Raw genomic sequence first — 21,553 nt, forward strand, 5'->3', positions numbered from 1 at the left:
ATAAAGTAAAGTGAGAAATTCCCAACAAAACGATCCGCAGTGGCCAGAGTTTTGTATTTAAAAATTGGTACAACTGAAAGAAGATCTGTCAAAATAATAATAAAAAACGTCAAAAAAGAGGTTTGTTCGTAGACTACTACATTAACATGTTTCATTCTTTATATACTTGAATCGAGTTGAGATTTATCCATTCTAAACTTAGGTAAACATTTTTTGGAAGCATAGCAAAACATAAATATCTTTTCTATTGTTTTTTCTTGCAAAATAAGCCCAGTTAGTCCATTTTCACTAAAAAAACTAAATAATATCAACAGTAATAGATTCGTTTTTTCCGCAATGGAAAACACACATGATTCCAAATGCAGAACTACTCGACGAACACAGCCATCAAGATACAAATGCAATATCAATCGTACCAACATTTGAGAACGAAATCACATAAGATCCATTCGAGGCTCGTATAAATGTCAAAAACCTATTCATAGTGAGATTTTACTCTAACTTTTATTTATTTATAAATTATACTAAAAAGATAACAGTTTCAACATCTTCCCAACCAAAATTTCTATATCTTTTTGAGATTTAATGCTTATTTTTAGCTCTAAAAAACAATGAAAAACCTAAAAGTAGCCATCCCATAAATTTCTTAGTTGTGTCAGGGTGATTCATTTTTCGGTTCCAAAAGAAATAAAACAAATCTACAAGCGTCAGATGGCTTGATATTCGTGAAATAAAGCGAACAGTTCTTTTTTCTAGTAATCAAGCCATAAATAGCCTTGAAGTGTGACTTGTTGCCCTATTTTGTTGGAACAACAAAATTTCGATTTCCTGCGCTAAAAAGAAATTGTACGGCGCCAAAAAACAACACTTGCATTTAGAGCAGAATTGTGCACAGGCCTAATGAAATAGCGCCTCAACTTTTGCAAATTTTTGATATTTTTAAGTTGTATTCCACCTGAATCATCACTTTCAACTTATTTGTACCATTTAAAAAAATATTGAAAACGTAGTATTCAATTTGTCTAATGATTTGAATTCTGTTTGTGTAATAGGAGATTTTAATTTGGGTGATATTCGGTGTTCGGTCTTCATTCCCAAAGCAGGGAAACCCTCACACGTTAACCCTAAAGATCTACGACCAATCAGCCTATCATCCTTCCTTCTTAAAACCTTGGAAAGATTGATTGAAATTTATATCAGACATAATTTAAAACCATGTCTCATTTCCACAGCTCAACATGCTTACTCTAAGGGAAAATCAGTAGAATCAGCACTTCACTCGCTGGTACGTCCTATTGAACATTCCCTCGAATACAAAGAATATAACCTGGTAGCGTTCCTAGATATTGAAGGAACTTTCAACAACGTCAGTTACCAGGCGATCACAACAGCAATGGATAAGCTGAAATTAGAGAAGTCACTCATAGATCTTATAAGTCTCATGCTCAAAAGCAGGACAATAATTTCTAACATGAGAAGTTTTACTACCACCAGATCGGTGAATCGAGGCACTCCCCAAGGTGGAGTCCTTTCGCCTCTTTTATGGAACATGGTAGTAAACGACCTACTTACAGCATTGGAAGCAGAGGGTTTTAAGGTGATTGCCTATGCTGACGACGTTGCGATATCCGTATCTGGGAAGCACCCCCAAGTTCTCTCGGAACTCCTACAAAATGCATTAAATAGGCTAACAAAATGGGCTAAGCAAAGTGGCTTGGACGTCAATCCACATAAAACAGAACTAATACTCTTTTCGAGAAGGTATAAAATTCTTCAGATAAGCCCACCCAAGATTAAAGGAATACCATTAAGCTTTTCCGACCAAGCTAAATATTTAGGCCTCATTTTAGACAAATTGAAAAGCAAATATTGATGAAAGAGCAAAAAAGGCTACTGTAGCGCTTTTTACTTGTAAAAAGGCCATATGATCAAAATGGGGCTTCTCCCCAAAAATAACCCACTGGCTATACACTTCGGTAATCAGGCCGATACTCATTTATGGAGCCGTCGTATGGTGGACCGCACTGGACAAGATGGTAAATCTAAATAAGCTCATTAAAGTCCAGCGGTCAGCAGGTATGTGCATCACAGGAGCACTTCGCACAACACCAACCGCAGCACTGGAAGTGCTTTTAAACCTAACACCACTTGACATCTTCTCTAAAAAGGTGGCTGCCAACTCATGTGTAAGGCTTAGAGCCACCTCTCAATGGACCAGTAACAATACTGGACATACTACTATTCTAGACAATTTCAGATCTATCCCAGATCGCTTAGACTATACCACCCCAAAAATGGTATTTGGTAAAAGATTCCATGTGTCCATCCCTTCAAGATCCTCCTGGGAAGAAGAAGGACCCCTGGAAGACGATGCGGTACACTTCTATAGTCTGTCTCCACAAACTCTCGAACAGTCCACGATTGTCAATCATCTCTGAATGAGATCACGGAACAGTTTAACATTCACCTCATTTGGGTGCCGGGCCACAGAGACATTCCGGGAAATTGCAAAGCCGATGAGCTCGCCAAAAACGGAACACTTCTGCCTTATGTTAGACAAAAACATAACATAGGAACACCACTTGCTACATGCAAATATCTTCTCAAGCAATATGTTCTAGAAACAACAAATGCTAGATGGTCACAAAGTACCACCTGCCTGGCAACCAAGCAAATATGGCCAAGTATTGACTTAAAACGGTCAACAAGCTTGATATCCCTGAGCAGACAAAGTATAAGCTCTACAATTGGAGTAATAACGGGACACTGCCTCATAGGTAGACATGCTCTGAGGCTAGGGGTCTACACAAATGACTTCTGTAGAAGCTGCATGGACGAGGAGGAAGAGGAAACAGTCCAACACCTTCTATGTACATGTCCAGCACTCTCCATTAGAAGGAATTACTTTCTCGGTAATCCCTTCTTCGATAATACCAGTGAACTGGCAACGATTGACACAAAACGTCTCTCTAACTTTATTAAAAGTACGAAATGGTTTGTTTAAGTTCATTACTCTCCCATGAGTAACCTAATTAGTGGTATCACAATGGACCCAACCTAACCACCTAACCTAATATCATATATAAATATTTACACACCTAGCCGGCAACTAAGGATGGGGCATTTTATTTTTTAAATTCCTCATTCTACTAACTATGGACAGCGGGAACCAATGTCTCACTGTTGTAAATTATTTAATATATATTATGATGATTTAGATACCTTTTTGCCTAGATTACATTTTAAAGCTCTTTTATTAAATCTGCTTCAATTGTTATTTTTATTAATACAAGAAAACTAATACTTAATTTTATAACTAGTTCGTAAGCATAAATCTGTTGATGTAATTATCGTAGATTGAATAAATAAATAAATACACTTCCTTCACACTTGCCATAATTAGCGCCAAAAGTGGCTACGTTTGAATTATCACTTTTATTGTGTGTTATAAATTTAACGTGTTGCTTGATTGTTTACCGATCCATTATTACAAATGTCAAACACTGAACTAATATTATAACACTTTAAATGACAGCTGAGTTTGACATGTGTCAAATGCCAGCGCCACCTACTTGAAACCACGATATGACAAAACCTTACATTTCTTCATAACATTTAATTGATCAGTTTATAGAATTTAATTGAAGCATTTATTTGTTATAAAATACACACCCATTAGACTTCTTTAATGGACCAACTTGTTTTTTGTTGTATGGTATGATCATGACCAATTATTTCTTCGATAATAAAATAAACTGCGTGAAAGTAAAACTTATTCACATGCATGATGCTAAATACTCGTATAACCTCGAATTAGTCGTACTTACTGCAAATCAAAGTAGTTATCAACATTATTCAATGCCATCAGTCATTATGAGCACAAGAATCTTAGGTAAGAATAAAATGTATAAGTTGGTTAACTTTACAATGAACATTTAAGGAGGTGAACAAGTTGAAAAAATATCTAAATCAAGGTTTTCAGGTTCCTCAAGAACTTGAATAATAATTAACCATTATGGGAACATATTATTTAAATTCAAAGAACTTCATCGCCATAGCAAAGCATATGGAGACCACGATCGGAATTTTTTTGAATTCTGTTTTGACCATAAGAATAAATACAAATCATGCATAAATATTTGGACAAATCATTGACTTCTTCTTAACCGGAAATCTACAAATAAACATTTCCTTAAACAATTAAGACAACATTTTTGAATACGTAATTGTATTTCTAAGCAATTATTTTATTATTATCTTCTTTGGCGGTGCATCTCATTTGACCTCAATTAAGTTCTTTGCCAAAACTCAGTGACATTCAGATTTAGAGAAGATCTTATTTAGCATTTATATTCATCCAGTTATGGAGTCGAATTTAAGAATATTAAAATATGTATGTTCGTATAGCAACGAAACCATAATAATAACACAGTAGATTTATGATGATAGATTTATAAATTTTATGGTGAAACATGCGAAAAGATTATGTTAATTAAATCTTTAGGGTTTTAAAAAAATATAATTTTTACCATCAACAAAGGTTCCATTGAGCGCATCATCAGTTATTGTTCTCCGGGTTAAAACTTAAAAGTTACTAGTTTGAACGAACCCTATTTGGACCATATCAGGGCCGAATGTAGATAATATCGAACCTTTTATTAAAGAAGTTAGCCCTGAGCTATAATTGTTGTTCTTGTTATGGAGATTGATATGTACCAACAACTTTAGCTGCATGCACACGTAAAGTCATTATTTGTTTAATAAAACAGCTTATTAGACTTTTGATCTAGAGTTACAGAATTGACATTTGAATAAACATAACATAAGGTTGAAGTTGCATTTCCATTGTTGGTGAACGTTAATTTTTATGTTTATCTTTAAATTCTGTCAAGTGTACATACAAGTGCATGCAATATTCGTTATAGTAGTTAATAAATTTATGTCTTTCAATAATCCATACACAATTAACATTAATGGATTGTAAACAAAAAAAAAAGACTTTGTTTGCAGTTGAATGTTTAATGCTTCATTGTCATTTATCTAAAATCCAGTGTCTATAATTTAACGGAGGAAGGCCATTAATTATGTTTTTTCTTAACGATATTGAATTTGGATATATTCAAAGGGTAATTCATTTTGTGGGTTCGACTAAGTAGCGCAGCGCTGGCATTTGACATCTGTCAAACTTAGTTTTCATTTCAAGTGTCATAATATTGGTTGAATATTTGACATTTAGTATTTATTTATTTTCTTGATTAGCTTACACTTTAAGATACAATATCTTATTTATAGTGTAGCTTGTAAAATGTACAGTAGCTACGTACGTAATTGATGTTAATTCAAGTTTTACATATTTTTACAAATTTGAGTGTTGAGAGAAAGCAAGCGTTTTTGTTTCTCTGTCTTTAAACTCCAATGCAAGATACGATCTTGATGGATTGCCTTATTAATTAGAGATTTGAATAAAGACACGGTCTTTACTTGTTCACAGTTTTATTAAGAAGAAAAAATTATATATTGTTACGTTTTGACAACCGGAAGGGTTTTTCTTAAAAGCTCTGATACTTCATAAAATTTACTTTGTAAACAACTCAAAAAACATAGACTAATTTACAGGGTGCTTTAATTCAATTCAATTTTATAGGAAGTGTTTAGCGATGTTAAAAATTAAGTTTAATAAAGAAAAAATTTAAATTAAAGTAAGCATCGGACATAAGTATATAAAATAAAGGTATATTTAAGTCTCAACATTGAGAATATAACTTAATCTATGCTTTATTAAAGTAAAGTTTAAGTTCCTTTCCCATTTGTTTCGTCTTTTTAATACTTTTTATTTCTCGCGGCAATGAATTCCAAATTCTTACTGAGTTGACAAAGAACTGACGTTCAGATGGCGGAATTACTAAATCACGACATCTGTTAGAGTTGAAAAAGTTTAATTCATTGTAAAGATCCTTAGGTTGGCGGGTTAGAAATATGTCAGAGAACAAAGTCATTGTGCGGAATTTTATAAAATTCCCAAGAAGTTGGGATGTATACTGCGAAACTCTATCGTAACGTCGCAGCCCGTGAATATATCTTATTGTGCTATTAAATGCAACCGTTAATTTCCTTTTACTCTCGAAGTCTAACTTACAAAATATTTCACAGCCGTAAGTAAGCAGAGGTAAAATCAGCGTTTTCACTAGCAGAATTCTACTTGTTAAAGGAATAAAGTGCTGTGTTGACCATAGCATGCGTAGGACACCATATACGATTTCCCAATTGTGTTGTTTATATGATGTGTCCAGGTAAGGCTGCGGTTAAAAACGACACCTAAATTTTTAGCTGAGTCGACATAAGCAATAGGACAGTTATTCAAAAGGATTGCTGGAAAGTAAGATACATCAATTTTGTTTTTTGAAACCACGAGACACTTTGATTTCTTTGGGTTAAGAAGTAAGCAGTTATCAACCGACCAACGCTCAATCAAGCTTAAGTCCTCATTTATACAAGCTGCAGAGTGTTCAATACGTCCCAATGGGCAGCTCGAATAGAGTTGGGTGTCATCAGCATACAGTCGTATTGAACATTGTCTTACAATTGAAGGAAGTTCGTTAACATAGATTGAAAACAACAACGGGCCAAGAACCGAACCTTGAGGAACACCCCTAACGACAGGTAAGAAGTTGGAAAGAGTTCTGTTAACCTCTACTCCTTGCACTCGATCAGTAAGGTATGAAAATAAGAGCCTGACTGCGGAGAAAGAAAAGTTAAAAATGACGTAAGAGTTTTTGGCAAAGTACCATGTGATTTACCACGTCAAACGCCTTTGGGAAACCGAGGAGTATTAAAAATTTGACATTATCCTCGTCTATAGCTTTCCTTATATCGTCCGAGACACTTAACAAAGCTGTAATGCAGCTGCTTTTCTTTTGAAAGCCTGATTGCTTGGGGGTTAATAGACTGAACAGATTAAGAAACTCTTCATTTGTTTTTGTATAATTTTCTCAAAAACTTTAGATAAAAATGGCAATATTGAGATTGGTCTAAATTCGTCTCCTTTTGAAATTTTTGGAATGGGTAAAACTTTTGCCCTTTTCCATTGTGTTGGGAATTCATTTTGTACCAAGATGGAATTAAAAACATGGGTAATAACAGGCAAGAGCTTTAGTAAAATAATTTTCAAAAACGAAGGGTGCATATTATCAAGGCCTAAAGCATTAGACTTAATAGAGAGGAGTGATTCTACAACATCCTCCGCAGTTATTGCAGAAAACATAAATGAATTTGAGTTTGAGGTATGCGATGAAAAAATCTCTCCACAATATTGTTTGGGATCTAACGATTGCTGGTTAATAATTGGGTTAGAAACAAAAGATTTGTTGAGAGCGTTGATGTCTATGTCTTCAGCCAAACCACAAGATACTATTCCAACACCGATATTCTTCAAATTTTTTCAAATTAGTTTACTTCTTAAAGACGCGTTGATGCGAGTTGCATACAAAGCGGATTTTGACTTACGAATTTTTTGAACAGTTTTGTTGCGCAAAGAGGTAAATTTTTGGTGAAAGCTGTCAAGACGAAAGAGTTTCCACCGTCACGTATGTCATTTGTGAACCATGGTTTGTTGTGAGGAGACGCAGCTTTTGGTTTTTAAGGGTACATGGCTCTCAAATAATCTATTCACCCTGCTATTTAGAAAATCTACCTACTCGCTGGGGGATCGGATTTCCATATCCATTTTGGTTTGTGTGATGGTGCATTGGTTGTTGCGATAGTTTTTTTTAGTACTGATATTTTGGAGTTGAGTGTGTCAATATTTGTAAAGGGTGATTTTTTTGAGGTTAGGATTTTCATGCGTTAGTATTTGACAGATCACGCGGGATTTCAGACATGGTGTCAAAGAGAAAGATGCTCAGTATGCTTTGACATTTCATCATGAATAGACTTACTAACGAGCAACGCTTGCAAATCATTGAATTTTATTACCAAAATCAGTGTTCGGTTCGAAATGTGTTTCGCGCTTTACGTCCGATTTATGGTCTACATAATCGACCACGTCAGCAAACAATTAATGCGATTGTGACCAAGTTTCGCACTCAGTTTACTTTATTGGACATTAAACCAACCACACGAATGCGTACAGTGCGTACAGAAGAGAATATTGCGTCTGTTTCTGAGAGTGTTGCTGAAGACCGTGAAATGTCGATTCGTCGCCGTTCGCAGCAATTGGGTTTGTGTTATTCGACCACATGGAAGATTTTACGCAAAGATCTTGGTGTAAAACCGTATAAAATACAGCTCGTGCAAGAACTGAAGCCGAACGATCTGCCACAACGTCGAATTTTCTGTGAATGGGCCTTAGAAAAGTTGGCAGAAAATCCGCTTTTTTATCGACAAATTTTGTTCAGCGATGAGGCTCATTTCTGGTTGATTGGCTACGTAAATAAGCGAAATTGCCGCATTTGGAGTGAAGAGCAACCAGAAGCCGTTCAAGAACTGCCCATGCATCCCAAAAAATATACTGTTTGGTGTGGTTTGTACGCTGGTGGAATCATTGGACCGTATTTTTTCAAAGATGCTGTTGGACGCAACGTTACGGTGAATGGCGATCGCTATCGTTCAATGCTAACAAACTTTTTGTTGCCAAAAATGGAAGAACTGAACTTGGTTGACATGTGGTTTCAACAAGATTTCGCTACATGCCACACAGCTCGCGATTCTATGGCCATTTTGAGGGAAAACTTCGGAGAACAATTCATCTCAAGGAATGGACCGGTAAGTTGGCCACCAAGATCATGCGATTTGACGCCTTTAGACTATTTTTTGTGGGGCTACGTCAAGTCTAAAGTCTACACAAATAAGCCAGCAACTATTCCAGCTTTGGAAGACAACATTTCCGAAGAAATTCGGGCTATTCCGGCAGAAATGCTCGAAAAAGTTACCCAAAATTGGACTTTCCGAATGGACCACCTAAGACGCAGCCGCGGTCAACATTTAAATAAAATTATCTTCAAAAAGTAAATGTCATGAACCAATCTAACGTTTCAAATAAAGAATCGATGAGATTTTGCAAATTTTATGCATTTTTTTTTTAAAGTTCTCAAGCTCTTAAAAAATCACCGTTTATTAGCATTTAAAAGATCTGTTTCAAGTTCAGTCACTTTATTTTTAGTGTCGTTTATAGAGTTTTTCAATTCTTTGATTTCGTCGCTTATTCTATTAAAAATTCTTTTTTCGGAATCGATAATTTGTTTGGAAAGAAGACCAATAATATAGTCGCTCTGTTCCTTACACTGCCGGTCCATATTTTTGCACTCTTCATTAGCACACGTATTCATTATAGTTTTTTGGGGGGTCAAAGTGTTTGTGGATCGAGGCGAAGTTTCTGCTCCGAGAGGAGGTACCGTTACGTTTCGCTGGGCCTGGCATTATCGCTACAAAAAGGAAAAACACTTAAATTCAATAACTAATTAAATATTTATTTCTACTCTTTTTGTGACTAAACTAACAAACAATTTAAATACCAAAAATGCAATGATGGTAAATCAAAAAAATAAGCTATTTTTGGTAAGTCTTTTTAATTTATTCCTAAATTATAACACTCGAAAATTTAAACAAGGGAGCCGGACTCTTATATACGTCTACTCCGTAGCTTTCATTGCGAATTAAAAGTCATTGGGCAAGTTAAAACCATGTTCAGGTTCAGACAACATAAGGGACTAAATTTGGAGTTAACTTCATTCTTTGAACGTTTATTTTAACCAAGGTAACTAGTTAGTTGTTCAAGTGTCATACATTTCAAACTCAGAACTTTACTTCACTAACTTTCAGTTTGTCGTACAAAACTAGCAAAGACATTATTGTTTGCAAAACAATCTTCAGGTAAGCTTAAAAGTTTATCACGGTTTGCATTTTGTATTGTAAAGTTATTTTACTTATTTATCTTCCAATTTGAGAAGGAACCTTTTCCTTTTTGACAAAACTTTAAACGGAATTGTGCAAAAATTAAATAATTCATAGAATAAAAAAGTTCAGCTTTCAGTTAAATAAAAAAACATGATCAACTGTCATTTTGACATAAGTAAGTAGACTTCAGATTTTTCTTAAAAACTTTCCAGTTAACTTTGCAATAAATTTGCCTTAACTGGAGGGCAATTTTTTGGCAGCTAGCCAATAAGATACCTGAAACTTGTCTTACTTTCAAGTCCCTTATATCGTCTGATCCTGCCCAATATTAGGGACTTCATTTGCAGTAAACTGCATTCTTAGAACGCAAAATAGGGCCAATCCTGCTAGTTAATATTTCAGATGTATAATATGGCAAAGAACACTTTTAAACTAATCTTTAAAAGCAATTTTCCTGTACAGACATAAATTGCAGAGTTATGAAGTTCATGTTTCAGTTAAACATAATAAGCTTATATTTTGACATAAATAGAATTAACTTTATTGCAAGGGATATTTTTCTTGACTAACTTTCCAGTCGACTTTCCAATAATTGGAAAGCAAGTTTTTTTTGACAGCTGGCCAATCAGATACTAGAAAACTGCCTTACCTTTTAGTACCTTATATCGTTTACGATTATGGATCGCTAAACAACAGCTCAGTACGCTATCATTATATAGTCGTCATAATTGACCGACTGCATAAACAACAGGTACAGTTGTGAAGAAATTTGAAACGAATGGAAGAGTTACTGATGTGATAAAGCCTGTGCATATTTTGAACGCTCCCTGCAAAATATTGTTGCTAATTGTAAATCATCCCGCCCTTCCCAAGCAACTGAATGTGTCGTACACTGACGAAATTTAACTTCGACAAGAAAAAGCCACAAAACATTGATACCATCATATTGTTTCTGTGGGACGCATAAGATCTAGACACAAAACCACGCGAAAAAGAATCACTTGCTGTAAATCTTCCCGAGTCTTACTAAAAGTAAAATTTTACTACATTTTGATAATAATTAGACACGTGTGGTCCTTCGAGCAGATTTGCAGATTTTCCATGTTAGGGACAGATAACAGACTAATGCTGGGCAGAGACAGAGGCCCGTGTAAGCATTTCCGAGTCAGGTTGCAGTTCATGAGGGGCTGGATAAGTTCCTCCTCTAGAATGACAGACAATGAGACATATTTAGGCACTGAAATATTCGTACATTGTATTGGGGTTTAAGAACATAGTATAAAATAAGCAAATTCATATTTCAATATTAGTAACTAACTAAAATGGCTTTGAAATTATACTTAATAATTTAAAACTTTTCACTGTTGTCTTTTCGTATATGTTAACCAAATCTTTGGTCTTGATTATGTTTAAGTTTTGAGCTTAGGAACTTTGAATTTAAAATTTGTATTACGGCTTAAAAAGTAGTCTGATATTAAAGAAGTGTTGCCACTTACACGAATTTTCTTGAAACCAGGAAACCAGTACACTACCGGTCAAAAGTTTGAGACCACATCTGAAATTTGAGAAATATTGAGTTTCAACCCCTAAACTGAAGGTTTAATAAAAAAAAGTGAAGAGCATGTCTAGTTGTAAATGATAGAAAAATGTAAACTAGTTTTGTACTAAACATAAATTACTTGTTTAAAAAAAAATAAAAGCTCTTAATTGAGTTTTCATCGAAAAACCCTCCTTTAAATTCAATAATTTATTTTACAATTCTGGCCAATCTTCTTAAAAGGTTTTGTATTTTTTCTTGTGGAATATTATTCCGGCAATTTTGTAGAGTTTCCCAAAGAGCAAATTCCGATGTTATGTGGTGATTCCGGGCATTTCTGTCAAGCTCTTCCCATAAGAGCTCAATGGGTTTAAAATCTGGAGACTGCGGTGGCCATACCATAACTTTTAGAATTTCCTCATCTTCTTCTTGTTTCAGGTATCCCCGGCAAAGTTTTGAAGTGTGTTTCGGGTCATTGTCTTGCTGGAATACAAAACCTTCACCGATTAATCGGAGTCCAGATACCAAAACGTGGTCTTCCAATATCGTTTTATAAACTTCTTTATCCATTCTTCCGATCACTCGTGTTAGATCTCCTACTCCATCGAAGGAAAAATATCCCCACACCATTACTGAACCGCCTCCATGCTTTACAGTTGGGACCAAACAGTCTGGTAGCATCTTCTGTTCATCACTGTGCCTGACGTACAATCTTCACTCATCGCTCCATAAGACTCTGTTGAAGTCTTCATCTGTCCAATCCCATTCCAACCGTTTGATCTTGTTTTGGGGTCGTAGAAGTGGTTTCCCCACTGCAACGCGCCCAAAAAGTCCGGCATACCTTAACCTTCGTTGTATCGTTGATACAGATAATGGTTCTTCCCGGATTTCATTGATCTAGGCGCGTATTTCTGGTGCTGTTTTCTTACTAGAACGCTTGCTTATTGTGATGATATGCAAATCTTCGGTTTTAGTCGTAACTCTTGGTCGTTCTGACCTCGGTTTATCCTTAAATCCGGCGGTAGGCATAACGTAACATAACGCTGTATGGTCCTGTGAACCTTTAGATATCTTCAGTTTTGTGGCGATTTCTCTTTGCAATAGCCTTCTTCAATAAGGGTCATAATTGCAGATCGAGTTTGAATAGTTAATTCCTTAACTTTTCCCATAATGCGCAATTTGTTTACTGGAGAAGATCAAAGTCTCAAATAAATTTAAATTGGATCAAACCGAGCATTATATACAAAATGCTGAATATGTAGATATTCAAATTTTACATTTTCTTACCCTTTAATATTACCGCAGTCATAAAAAAATTCAAGATTGAATGTAAAAAGTCATACAAAATAAAAACTATGGGAAATCAAAATAGATGCCAAAAACCCAATACTGTTTTTTTTTTACCTTTTTTCACAAATTAACCCTAATTTACAGAAAAGGATTAATATCTGGGGTTTTTTCACTTGCACCTTTTATGATTGTTCTAAGTTAACAATGCAGGTAAAAAATCCTATATTCAATGGCGGATCCAAGGGAGGGGGGGTCGTAGGGGTCATGACCACCCCTGGGAGATAATTTGTTTGCTTTTTCGTAGGAATTCCCTTCAATTCAAAACTAATCGTATTGCGTTAATGGATATGACCCCCATTATATTTTGAATCATTTATTGTATATGATTTGTATATGAAAACATCATTTATATTTTACTTCCTTAAATTTTGTTGCTAAAAGTACTACTTTTGACTGAAGATTGGATCAAAAACATATTATGAATCGGATATTCAGCCTTAATCCAAAAGCACAACACAAATTCATCAACTTTTGACCAATTGATGATCTAGGGGGGGGGTCACATGGGCTAAAAAGCTTATACAGCTAAGTTGTAGTAGAACTATATAGCAAGTCTTGCATTAGTAAACAATTTCAAACTAGAGTTTTTAACCACATATATATCATTAGGTGGAGAAGCCGAAAAGAGTGGATACCCCGATTGCTTTCGTCTGTCTGTCTTTCCTGGCCCATACAGTCCAAAAAATTGTGTTGATTGAAATTAAGACTTTCAGCCGATTAGATTATTTTTTGGTTCAACATGCGATTTTTCTAAAACTTTCTCTAAATTGTTTGTTCTTAATTTGGCTTCTTTCTACAAGAAAAACATATTTTCGTACTGCTCCAAAAGGGTACCTTTCAAAAAATCTTAATTTTGTTTTTAAGTTTTCTAAAGAACTAATGGAACGATTTCAAAATTCTTCTCTTTCTGTGCAAGCTCTTGTCAATGATCAAATTGATGATGATTTTTATGAAATTGATTTTTAATAAAATACTAAACTAAAAACTCGATATTTCAGGGACAACATTTTTTGACGAAATTTTAATGTAAAATGTTCATATATTTATAAGCGCTTTATTTAGTGCTTATACCAAAAATATTTTTAAGACAAAATTTAAAATGATTTTCGAAAAAATAGGTTAATCTAGATTTATTGACATTTAAATTTTTGAGAAAAACTTATTTTGCAGGTACATTTTTAAATCTTAAAATATAGGAAATATTTAAACAGACTTTTTGGAATAAATTATCAAGTTCGTGCGTAAAACATAATACAAGTTTCATATCTATTGATATAAAAGCTTTGAACAGTGTAATTTGTGAGTACTAAAAAACTTTTCTTCCCAACTTATTTGTTTACTTACCTTACTTTTTTTTAATCTAATTTTTTTAGAGAATTTATGTGAGTACTTAAATGCAACTATTTTCTTGAATTCAAGAATCAAGCCTGTTTGTCTCTACAATTTTTAAGTTTCGTTGACGCCTTTATAAGATCAAAATACGAGTAAGCAGATTGATAACGATAGTAATAAAAGACTCACGGAGATTGATTTCAAAAAAACTAAATCAAAAAAAGCCCGAAATTTGTACATATCAGATCCTCTCTCATTTTCTGGATTTTTAAATGTTTGCAGCGTTCTTTGCATTAATAGTAATGAAAACAAGAAAAGCGCGTTTTGTTTTTCGAAAAAAACAACGTTTCAAAACAATTTCCTACATTTCTGCGCGAAATGCACCAAAAACCCTCTAAACTATTGTATTTTAAAATTTTCTTAAATATGTCGTATTAAGAAAACTGCTGGAATCTTGGAATGCTTTCATATGAGTCATCCAAATTAAATAGTAAGACCATACCTTGCTGGACAACAGTGTTCTAAATAATTTGATAACTAAAACGGGAATTTTAGCAATTATTAAATTTTGTTAGAATCCTTTACAAAACATAAAAGAACATTTTTAAGCGGTGAGTAAAAACTCATCTAAGTCTGTGACCCCCCCCCCCCCCTGATGAAAAGTCTGGATCCGCCCTTGCCTTTATTCATTCATAAAACCAAGCGCGAGGTACAAATAAAGCAACCCTTTGAAGGTGGTCTCAAACTTTTGACCGGTAGTGTATGTTTAAGTTAGAAGACGCCCAAGGCAACAGTATCATTAGAGAGTCAAGTGTTAGATCTGTTATTTTTTTTTCAACATTTCACCTTAAAAAGTGATGTTGTATGATTAATCATTTAGTTTTAATTTCCAAAAACATAAACCCACTTCATCGGTTCATTGCTTTCTCCTATACTTCCTTCCCTCTACTAAAATACACCTTATCTTGACAAAAAATACATTTTAGGGGACCACAATATAAAATATGCTCATTTGTAAAGTTTATAAGAAAACACCCTTTATTATCAAAATTTATAAAGTTTATCAAATACACACAATAAATACGTTTTTTTTGGCGCGAAGCCCACAAGTAAGATATAACAGTGTAAGGCAAATTATTTTGTAACAGTTTTCTTGGCAGTTGGCTCGTATGGGCAGTCATGTATATATAAGCTAGTAATTTAATAAAGTATTTATAGGAACTATATAAACAGAAAGTACACAATTTTTGTTTTATAATTATTTAAAATGTATTTCCTATGACAAAATAAAATAAAAATTGTAATTTTTTGTCTTTATATTTCCATTTTCAGTTCTACGTCAAACTTGCTACAACCAAACAAGTTTGAGCGGAATATACTCTGAAGCAAGTGAAAGTCAACCAAGTTCGGCAGCTTAAACGCCGAATAATCAAACATCCAAACCGCCAATACACTACTTCGCGTCGTCGCTCCACGCCGCCGTGCGTTGCAACCGCTATACTCTTCGACTCTGCGTGAAAGTGACACTTTCATTTTTAAAGTACCTACCACATCACTCGGATCGTCTGTGTTATTTTTGTTTGTTTACATTTTAAAACGTCAAACTAAAAGAAGATGAATCTAATATCTGTGTATCTTTTACTTACACTTCAAAGTCAATCAATGGTGTGAATTTTGTATTTACAAGCGATAACTCACCGGGTAATATATCAATCGAAAAAAAAATTGAAAAGCTTTTATTTGCCTGCAATTAACATCATCATACAACATTTTGTTTATTTTTGTTTCGAAAACGAAAGTTTGAATTATATAATATCTCCAAATAATGCCAACCAATGATATACGAGTACACTCGGGCGTATACTTAACTATATTATTGCTTATTCGATGCAAAGTAAAATAATAATTATTATTTTGCAGAGAATCGTTTTGTTGCTGATAAAAACAAAATCAAAAATAAAAAAAAATATGCACATAACTTTGATGAAATAAAACTTAAAAGGCTTAATTCATTGTTTAAAGATGCACGGAACAATAATAATCGTGGTATTGATCGCGTGCCTTGTGGTACAATCACTAAGTGCAGGTAAGTGAGTCGAAATAGAGAAATGTTTTATGTTTTTAAATGAAGTTTTAGGATATATCCGCATTAAGAGGAAATTGTTAATTATATAATAATAAAATAGGAAATTATATTTTCCAACTATTAAACTATAAATAAGATAACACCGGAAGAAAAGGAAAATATTTAATTATTTCCAAATTTATTGTTATTTTACAATGGAAAATACCATTTGAGAGAGTTAAAAAAGTTACGGCAAACCTTATTATGTAAAGTTCCTTATCTTCTGGTCAGCTTCTCGGTTTTCATTAGTTAGTTAGTCTTAAAAACTTTATTTAAACAAAAAAAGCTTTGATTTACAATTTACAATTTTAACCTTAAGTTTAATATGGCTTGGCCAATGGCCGTCTACCAGATTGACATTTTTTTTAAAGTTTTATATGTATGTACATATGTATAAATATTGAACATTGTAGTTTTTGTTTTTTTTTTTTATTTTAGAAGTCTCCTTCGATAATACGCTTTCTATAGCACAGTGCGCTTGATGTGTATTTATATAAAATCTCCCAGCTTACTTTTCCATTCAAAACTTCCATGGTATTGTTCCAATCCATCGAGGCCACCCCAAAATATCTCACTCGAAACTCTTTTAAGATGGGACACCTGGCAATAAAGTGAAATGTATCTTCCCTTTCCTTCAAATTACATAGGCCACATAAAATCGGCAGATCAGGTCGATGAGGAATGAAATTTAAATTTAATAATTCTCCTCGTACTTTGAATATAATGTTTATCATATGCAGGGGGTAATGGTTAAGGAAGTATGTGTTATCTCGTAGGTCTGTACTGAGTTGACTGTAGATCATTCTATATTGTGAGGTTTGTGCTTCTTGTAGATATTTTGCATATGTGGTGTTGCTTCTAATATCGCAGTAAATACTCTTCGCATGTCCGTTACACTAATATCAGGTAAACAGCGGAAGTTTTCTCCTAGACTATTCGCCAACTCCTCCCACTCTTTGACTAGACCTCCCCTAGAAGAAAGTAGCTTCTTAAGAACTTTTTTTGGCAATCTAGTATCATCCATCTCCATCACCTTCAAAATATATTAGAAATGCAGCTTTAGTGTGCTTAAAAACATTGGCGGTTCAGTAGTTTCCAAATGCAACATATAATTAGGTGTGCAGTTAGGTAGCCGAAAAATGCGTTTTAAGAAATACCTGAGGAATCTTTCCACCTCTTCGAATTGGTTGTACCCCCAAACCTGAGCACCGTAGAGCATTATAGAAGCTGCGGTGGCATGAAAAATTTTAATCTTTGCCCTGTGTTCGATGAATTTATTTTCAATACAACGGGCCCACACTGAAGATACAGCTCTCTTTGCTTCCGCTAGTTTCAACTGGAAATGTTTTTTCATGTTTAGATTTGCCGTGATTAATACGCCTAAGTATTACAACGATTACAACACTGTCTTCCATATAAGTCCACTTTTCATTACTCGCATATCTACCACCACCATCCCTGAATATCATCATTTTGGACTTCCCTAAATTAACAGTTAAATTCCAAGTTTTGCAGTACCCCTCCAGACGATTCATCGTTCGCTGCATTCCTTCAACACTTTCAGATAAAAATACAATATCATCCGCAAAAATGAGCCCTAGTATCTGTGTATTTGCAAACTGGATGACTCCGCCAACTTCTTCCACTATATCGTTTATAAAGAGATTGAACAGTAACGTACTCAGGATACATCCTTGCTTTACTCCCATTTCAGCTGGAAACTCTTCAGAAACAGATTCCCCATCCCACACGTAGGCTACATTCTTTTCATACATCGCTTTCAGTAAGGTAACAATTTTACCTGATATCCCCAATTTATAGAACTTATAAAAAAGTGCTTCCCGAGCAATTGAATGGAAAGCGGCACGGAAATCGACAAAAAAGGCATAAAGTTTTTGTTTTCTTTTTTTGAAGCTCTCCGCAATATTAAACAGGCTGAATATTTGGTCCAAAGTCGAATAGTTTCTCCTGAATCCAGCTTGATTTTCGTTGAGTATTTTGTTATCCTCGATCCACTGTCTTAGCCTATTGAAAATCAGAGTACTAAAGATCTTTACAGAAGCATTCAAAAAGGAAATGCCTCTATAATTTTCTGGTATATCATATGGTCCTTTTTTGTGCAAAGGGTATATAATTGCTTTTTTGAAGTTATCCGGAACATGCGCACTCTCAAATATTCTATTATATTCCTCCGTCAATGCGGACAGGAATTCGGTTGTACAATTTTTATAAAACTCTACTGGGACTCGGTCGTCTCCCGGAGCTTTTCCCGCTTTAGATTTTTCAATAACCTTTTTTACTTCATAAATTGTAAATGGAGCATCTAAAAAATCATCGATGAAAAACGGAGCTGCGTACTGTGGAAGCGGGGAAGATTGAGGTGTATTAAGCAGAGTCTTAAAGTAGTCACGAAGTTTAAACGCTCGCAGAGATGTTGCAATTAAATTGTTTCTCCCGTTAATAGATTTGGCCGCTTTCCAAAATTCAGCCAAAGATTTTGAAGAATTAAGGATGCATATGGTTTGTTGTTTCAGGCACTTTCTTTTCTCAAGACAAAGTTTCTTAAAATCCTTATTTGCCGCTCCATACATGTTTTTGAAAAAAGACGTGTTGAATTTCCTTAGCAGTCTTAGGAATGAAAACGATTTTTGTCTAGCTTTTTGACATTCTTTATCAAACCAGGCTTGCTTAGAAGCATCTTTAGGTCTCCCCTTCGCACTTGCTGGCGCAGGCTCAACTATTATTTCGGTGAGATCATTCATATACAGCAGGTTGTTGTCTAACCTTCGTTTAGCAAGTTCTATATTTAATTTATTTTGGTAAATATTTTGGTTTCTATCACTCCATTTCAACTTAGGTAGTAGGCCCAATTGTTTTGTGTTGGGCATTTCTTCACATCCTGAAACTATACAAGACATTTTCCGGTTTTCATTATATTACCACAATTGTCCTGTGAACCTGTTCCCAATGAGACTAGAAGCTTATTGAGACCGATTAGTGATTGAGGATATTAATCACTAAAATCATAAAAGTAATAGCAACACTTCAGAACAGAATACATAATATAGGGTATTCCATTAAGAGGTGTTATTTTGATGTGAAACAAAACTAGTATATGTAAATCAATGGATGCTTTGTTTGATTGTAAAGGGAAAGGTGCGCCCTTAACAATAGATTCATCCAAAAAACGCCGACGCGACGGTTGCAGCACTATATCCTTTTTAAAAAAATGTCTATAACCAATTCACACCTTTGACGCAGTATGTCTTCAATAACTTTACGAAACACACATTTAAAGTTTTGAATTGGTTGTAGAGCATTGGCATAGATTTGTCTTAAGAAACAAAGTTACAAAATCTCGGATGCCATATATCATCATCTTTTCGAGAAATGAAACGGCTCTGAAACTTTTCTTGACAAACTTCGACTGTTTCGTTGATCATTGTGCATCATTCACTTTTATAGGAATGGCATAGTTTTTATTTGTCAAAATGTATAAAAAGATGACAGCTGCAAAAGTAACAGCTGCTTAAAAAATGGGGCTAATCAAAACGAAAGCTCTTAAGTGCCTTGCACATGAGAGCGAATAACGAATGAACGAATGGACGAACATACGTGATTTTACACATTTCAAAAAGTCAATTTCAAACAAAAACACATTTAAAATATATAAGAAATCAATTGATACTTATGTTAGGATAATAAAATTTGCATTTTGTTCTCTAAAACAAGACAATTTTGTAAAAACAATTGGGTAGTAACGAATTGCAGTGTGGTTGCTATGAACTGTCAAACTTTATTCGCGTTCCACATACCTTCCACACTGCAACGAATAAATTGTTCACGCTCAACTTAACCTCAAATTATATCTCTCTTGTTTTGTTTGTTGAAAATGGTTATTATAAATTGACAATTCATCGATGTCTGCGAATAGAAATAAAGCTCATGTGAAAGAAAAGTCAAAATATGCGAACATCCGCAGTTTGCAGTTCGCAGTTCGTAGCTCATGTGCAAGATTCTTTATTTAAGATCCATATGTGTAGGAAAAAAAACATTGATTGAAGACATTGGCTGTGTTCAATCTCGTTTTGGATAGGTGGATTTTTAGAAACCTTGTTGAATGAGTTGGATAGCTGTATTGAGATAGCTGTCAAAATATAAAAACACAAAAAGCAGAGAAACATGAGAAACATTTATGGCTGTAACACAAAAACGCTTCAGCTTCGGCTTCGCCTGACGTTTACGAGTTCAGCCATAGGAATTTAATGACATGCTATCACAATGAAGCTTCGATCTCACTTTTCATTTGACAATCGTAAGGAAATAAGGTAATGTGACTCCAAACGGAAGCTCTAGTTCAAATATGCTGCACATTTGCTTTGTCTGACAGCTCCACAGATGTAAAAAACAAAATACATTTGGCTTGATATGTATCTATAATGAATTGCTTATTAATATCTCTTGCACAGAGTGCAGCAAAAAAAAAAGAACTTTTTACTTGAAGAAAAAACTGTTGATTTTGTTTGGAGTAAGCAAGAAAGCTGGAGACAGGTTCAATTTAGCTAAGAGTTCTGCTCGTTTAGCATTCAGCAGAACATCCTCAAATACAACTTCAGCTAACATTTTGTGTCTTTTTGTTTTCCAACAAATACAAAAAGCTGAAACCAATTTTCAAGTTTCTTAAAATTCAACCATGTGTTGAATCAGCTGTTCTGTCAAATACCTACATACCCCAGAAATTGATCGCATTCATAAAGCTAGTGGCTACGTAGTCAAGGGATTCTGATTGGCTAAAACTAACTATAAAAGTAGTTGAAATTTCCCCTCCGACGTAGTGTAAAAAATTCGGCTACAAGGTTAGTGGTAAATGATTTTGACGTTTCAGAATTGCTAGGCAGTTCGCCGCAAATTCAACGCTGCCAGTGAGTGTTATGACTCCGCTTGTACTTGATCGACTTAATAATTCTATGGGGCAAATATTTGTTCGCACTCATACTGTAGCGAGAGTCCTAAAAGATCTTAACATACATAAATCTGCTGGTCCGGATGGTATCCCCGCTATTGTTCCGAAGATGTGTTCTTCATCGCTGGCAAAACCACTGCGTAAGCTTTTTATCTGTCCTACTCCTCAGGTCTCGTTCCGAGCGGATAGAAAACCGCATTTGTTCAGCCTATTCCTAAAAAAGACGAATCTTCCTCACCGTCTAATTACCGATCGATTGCACTTACGTCCCTTCTTTCCAAGGTCATGAAAACGCTGATTAATTATCAGCTCAAGAAATATCTTGAAGATCGAAAGCTTCTTAATGACCGGCAAT

At 34.6% G+C, this 21,553-nt stretch overlaps 1 protein-coding gene across 4 annotated transcripts in view; it reads left to right on the plus strand.

The window, feature by feature from the left end:
- The window catches only part of LOC129946023 (uncharacterized), a 46,031-nt gene that overhangs the window by 19,392 nt on the left and 5,086 nt on the right, over positions 1–21,553 (plus strand). Inside the window, exons 2-3 of one of the 4 annotated variants that reach the window (XM_056056032.1) lie at positions 15,443–15,811; positions 16,031–16,196. In XM_056056032.1, coding sequence (XP_055912007.1) covers positions 16,133–16,196 — 64 coding nt within the window. In that variant the 5' untranslated portion in view covers positions 15,443–15,811; positions 16,031–16,132. Of the gene's footprint in view, positions 1–15,329; positions 15,347–15,442; positions 16,197–21,553 lie in introns of those variants that run through there. The other 3 variants (XM_056056033.1, XM_056056031.1, XM_056056034.1) reach the window with 3 other exon arrangements.

The sequence above is a fragment of the Eupeodes corollae genome, chromosome 2 (assembly GCF_945859685.1).
Source record: "Eupeodes corollae chromosome 2, idEupCoro1.1, whole genome shotgun sequence".
In the NCBI taxonomy this organism is placed as follows: domain Eukaryota; kingdom Metazoa; phylum Arthropoda; class Insecta; order Diptera; family Syrphidae; genus Eupeodes; species Eupeodes corollae.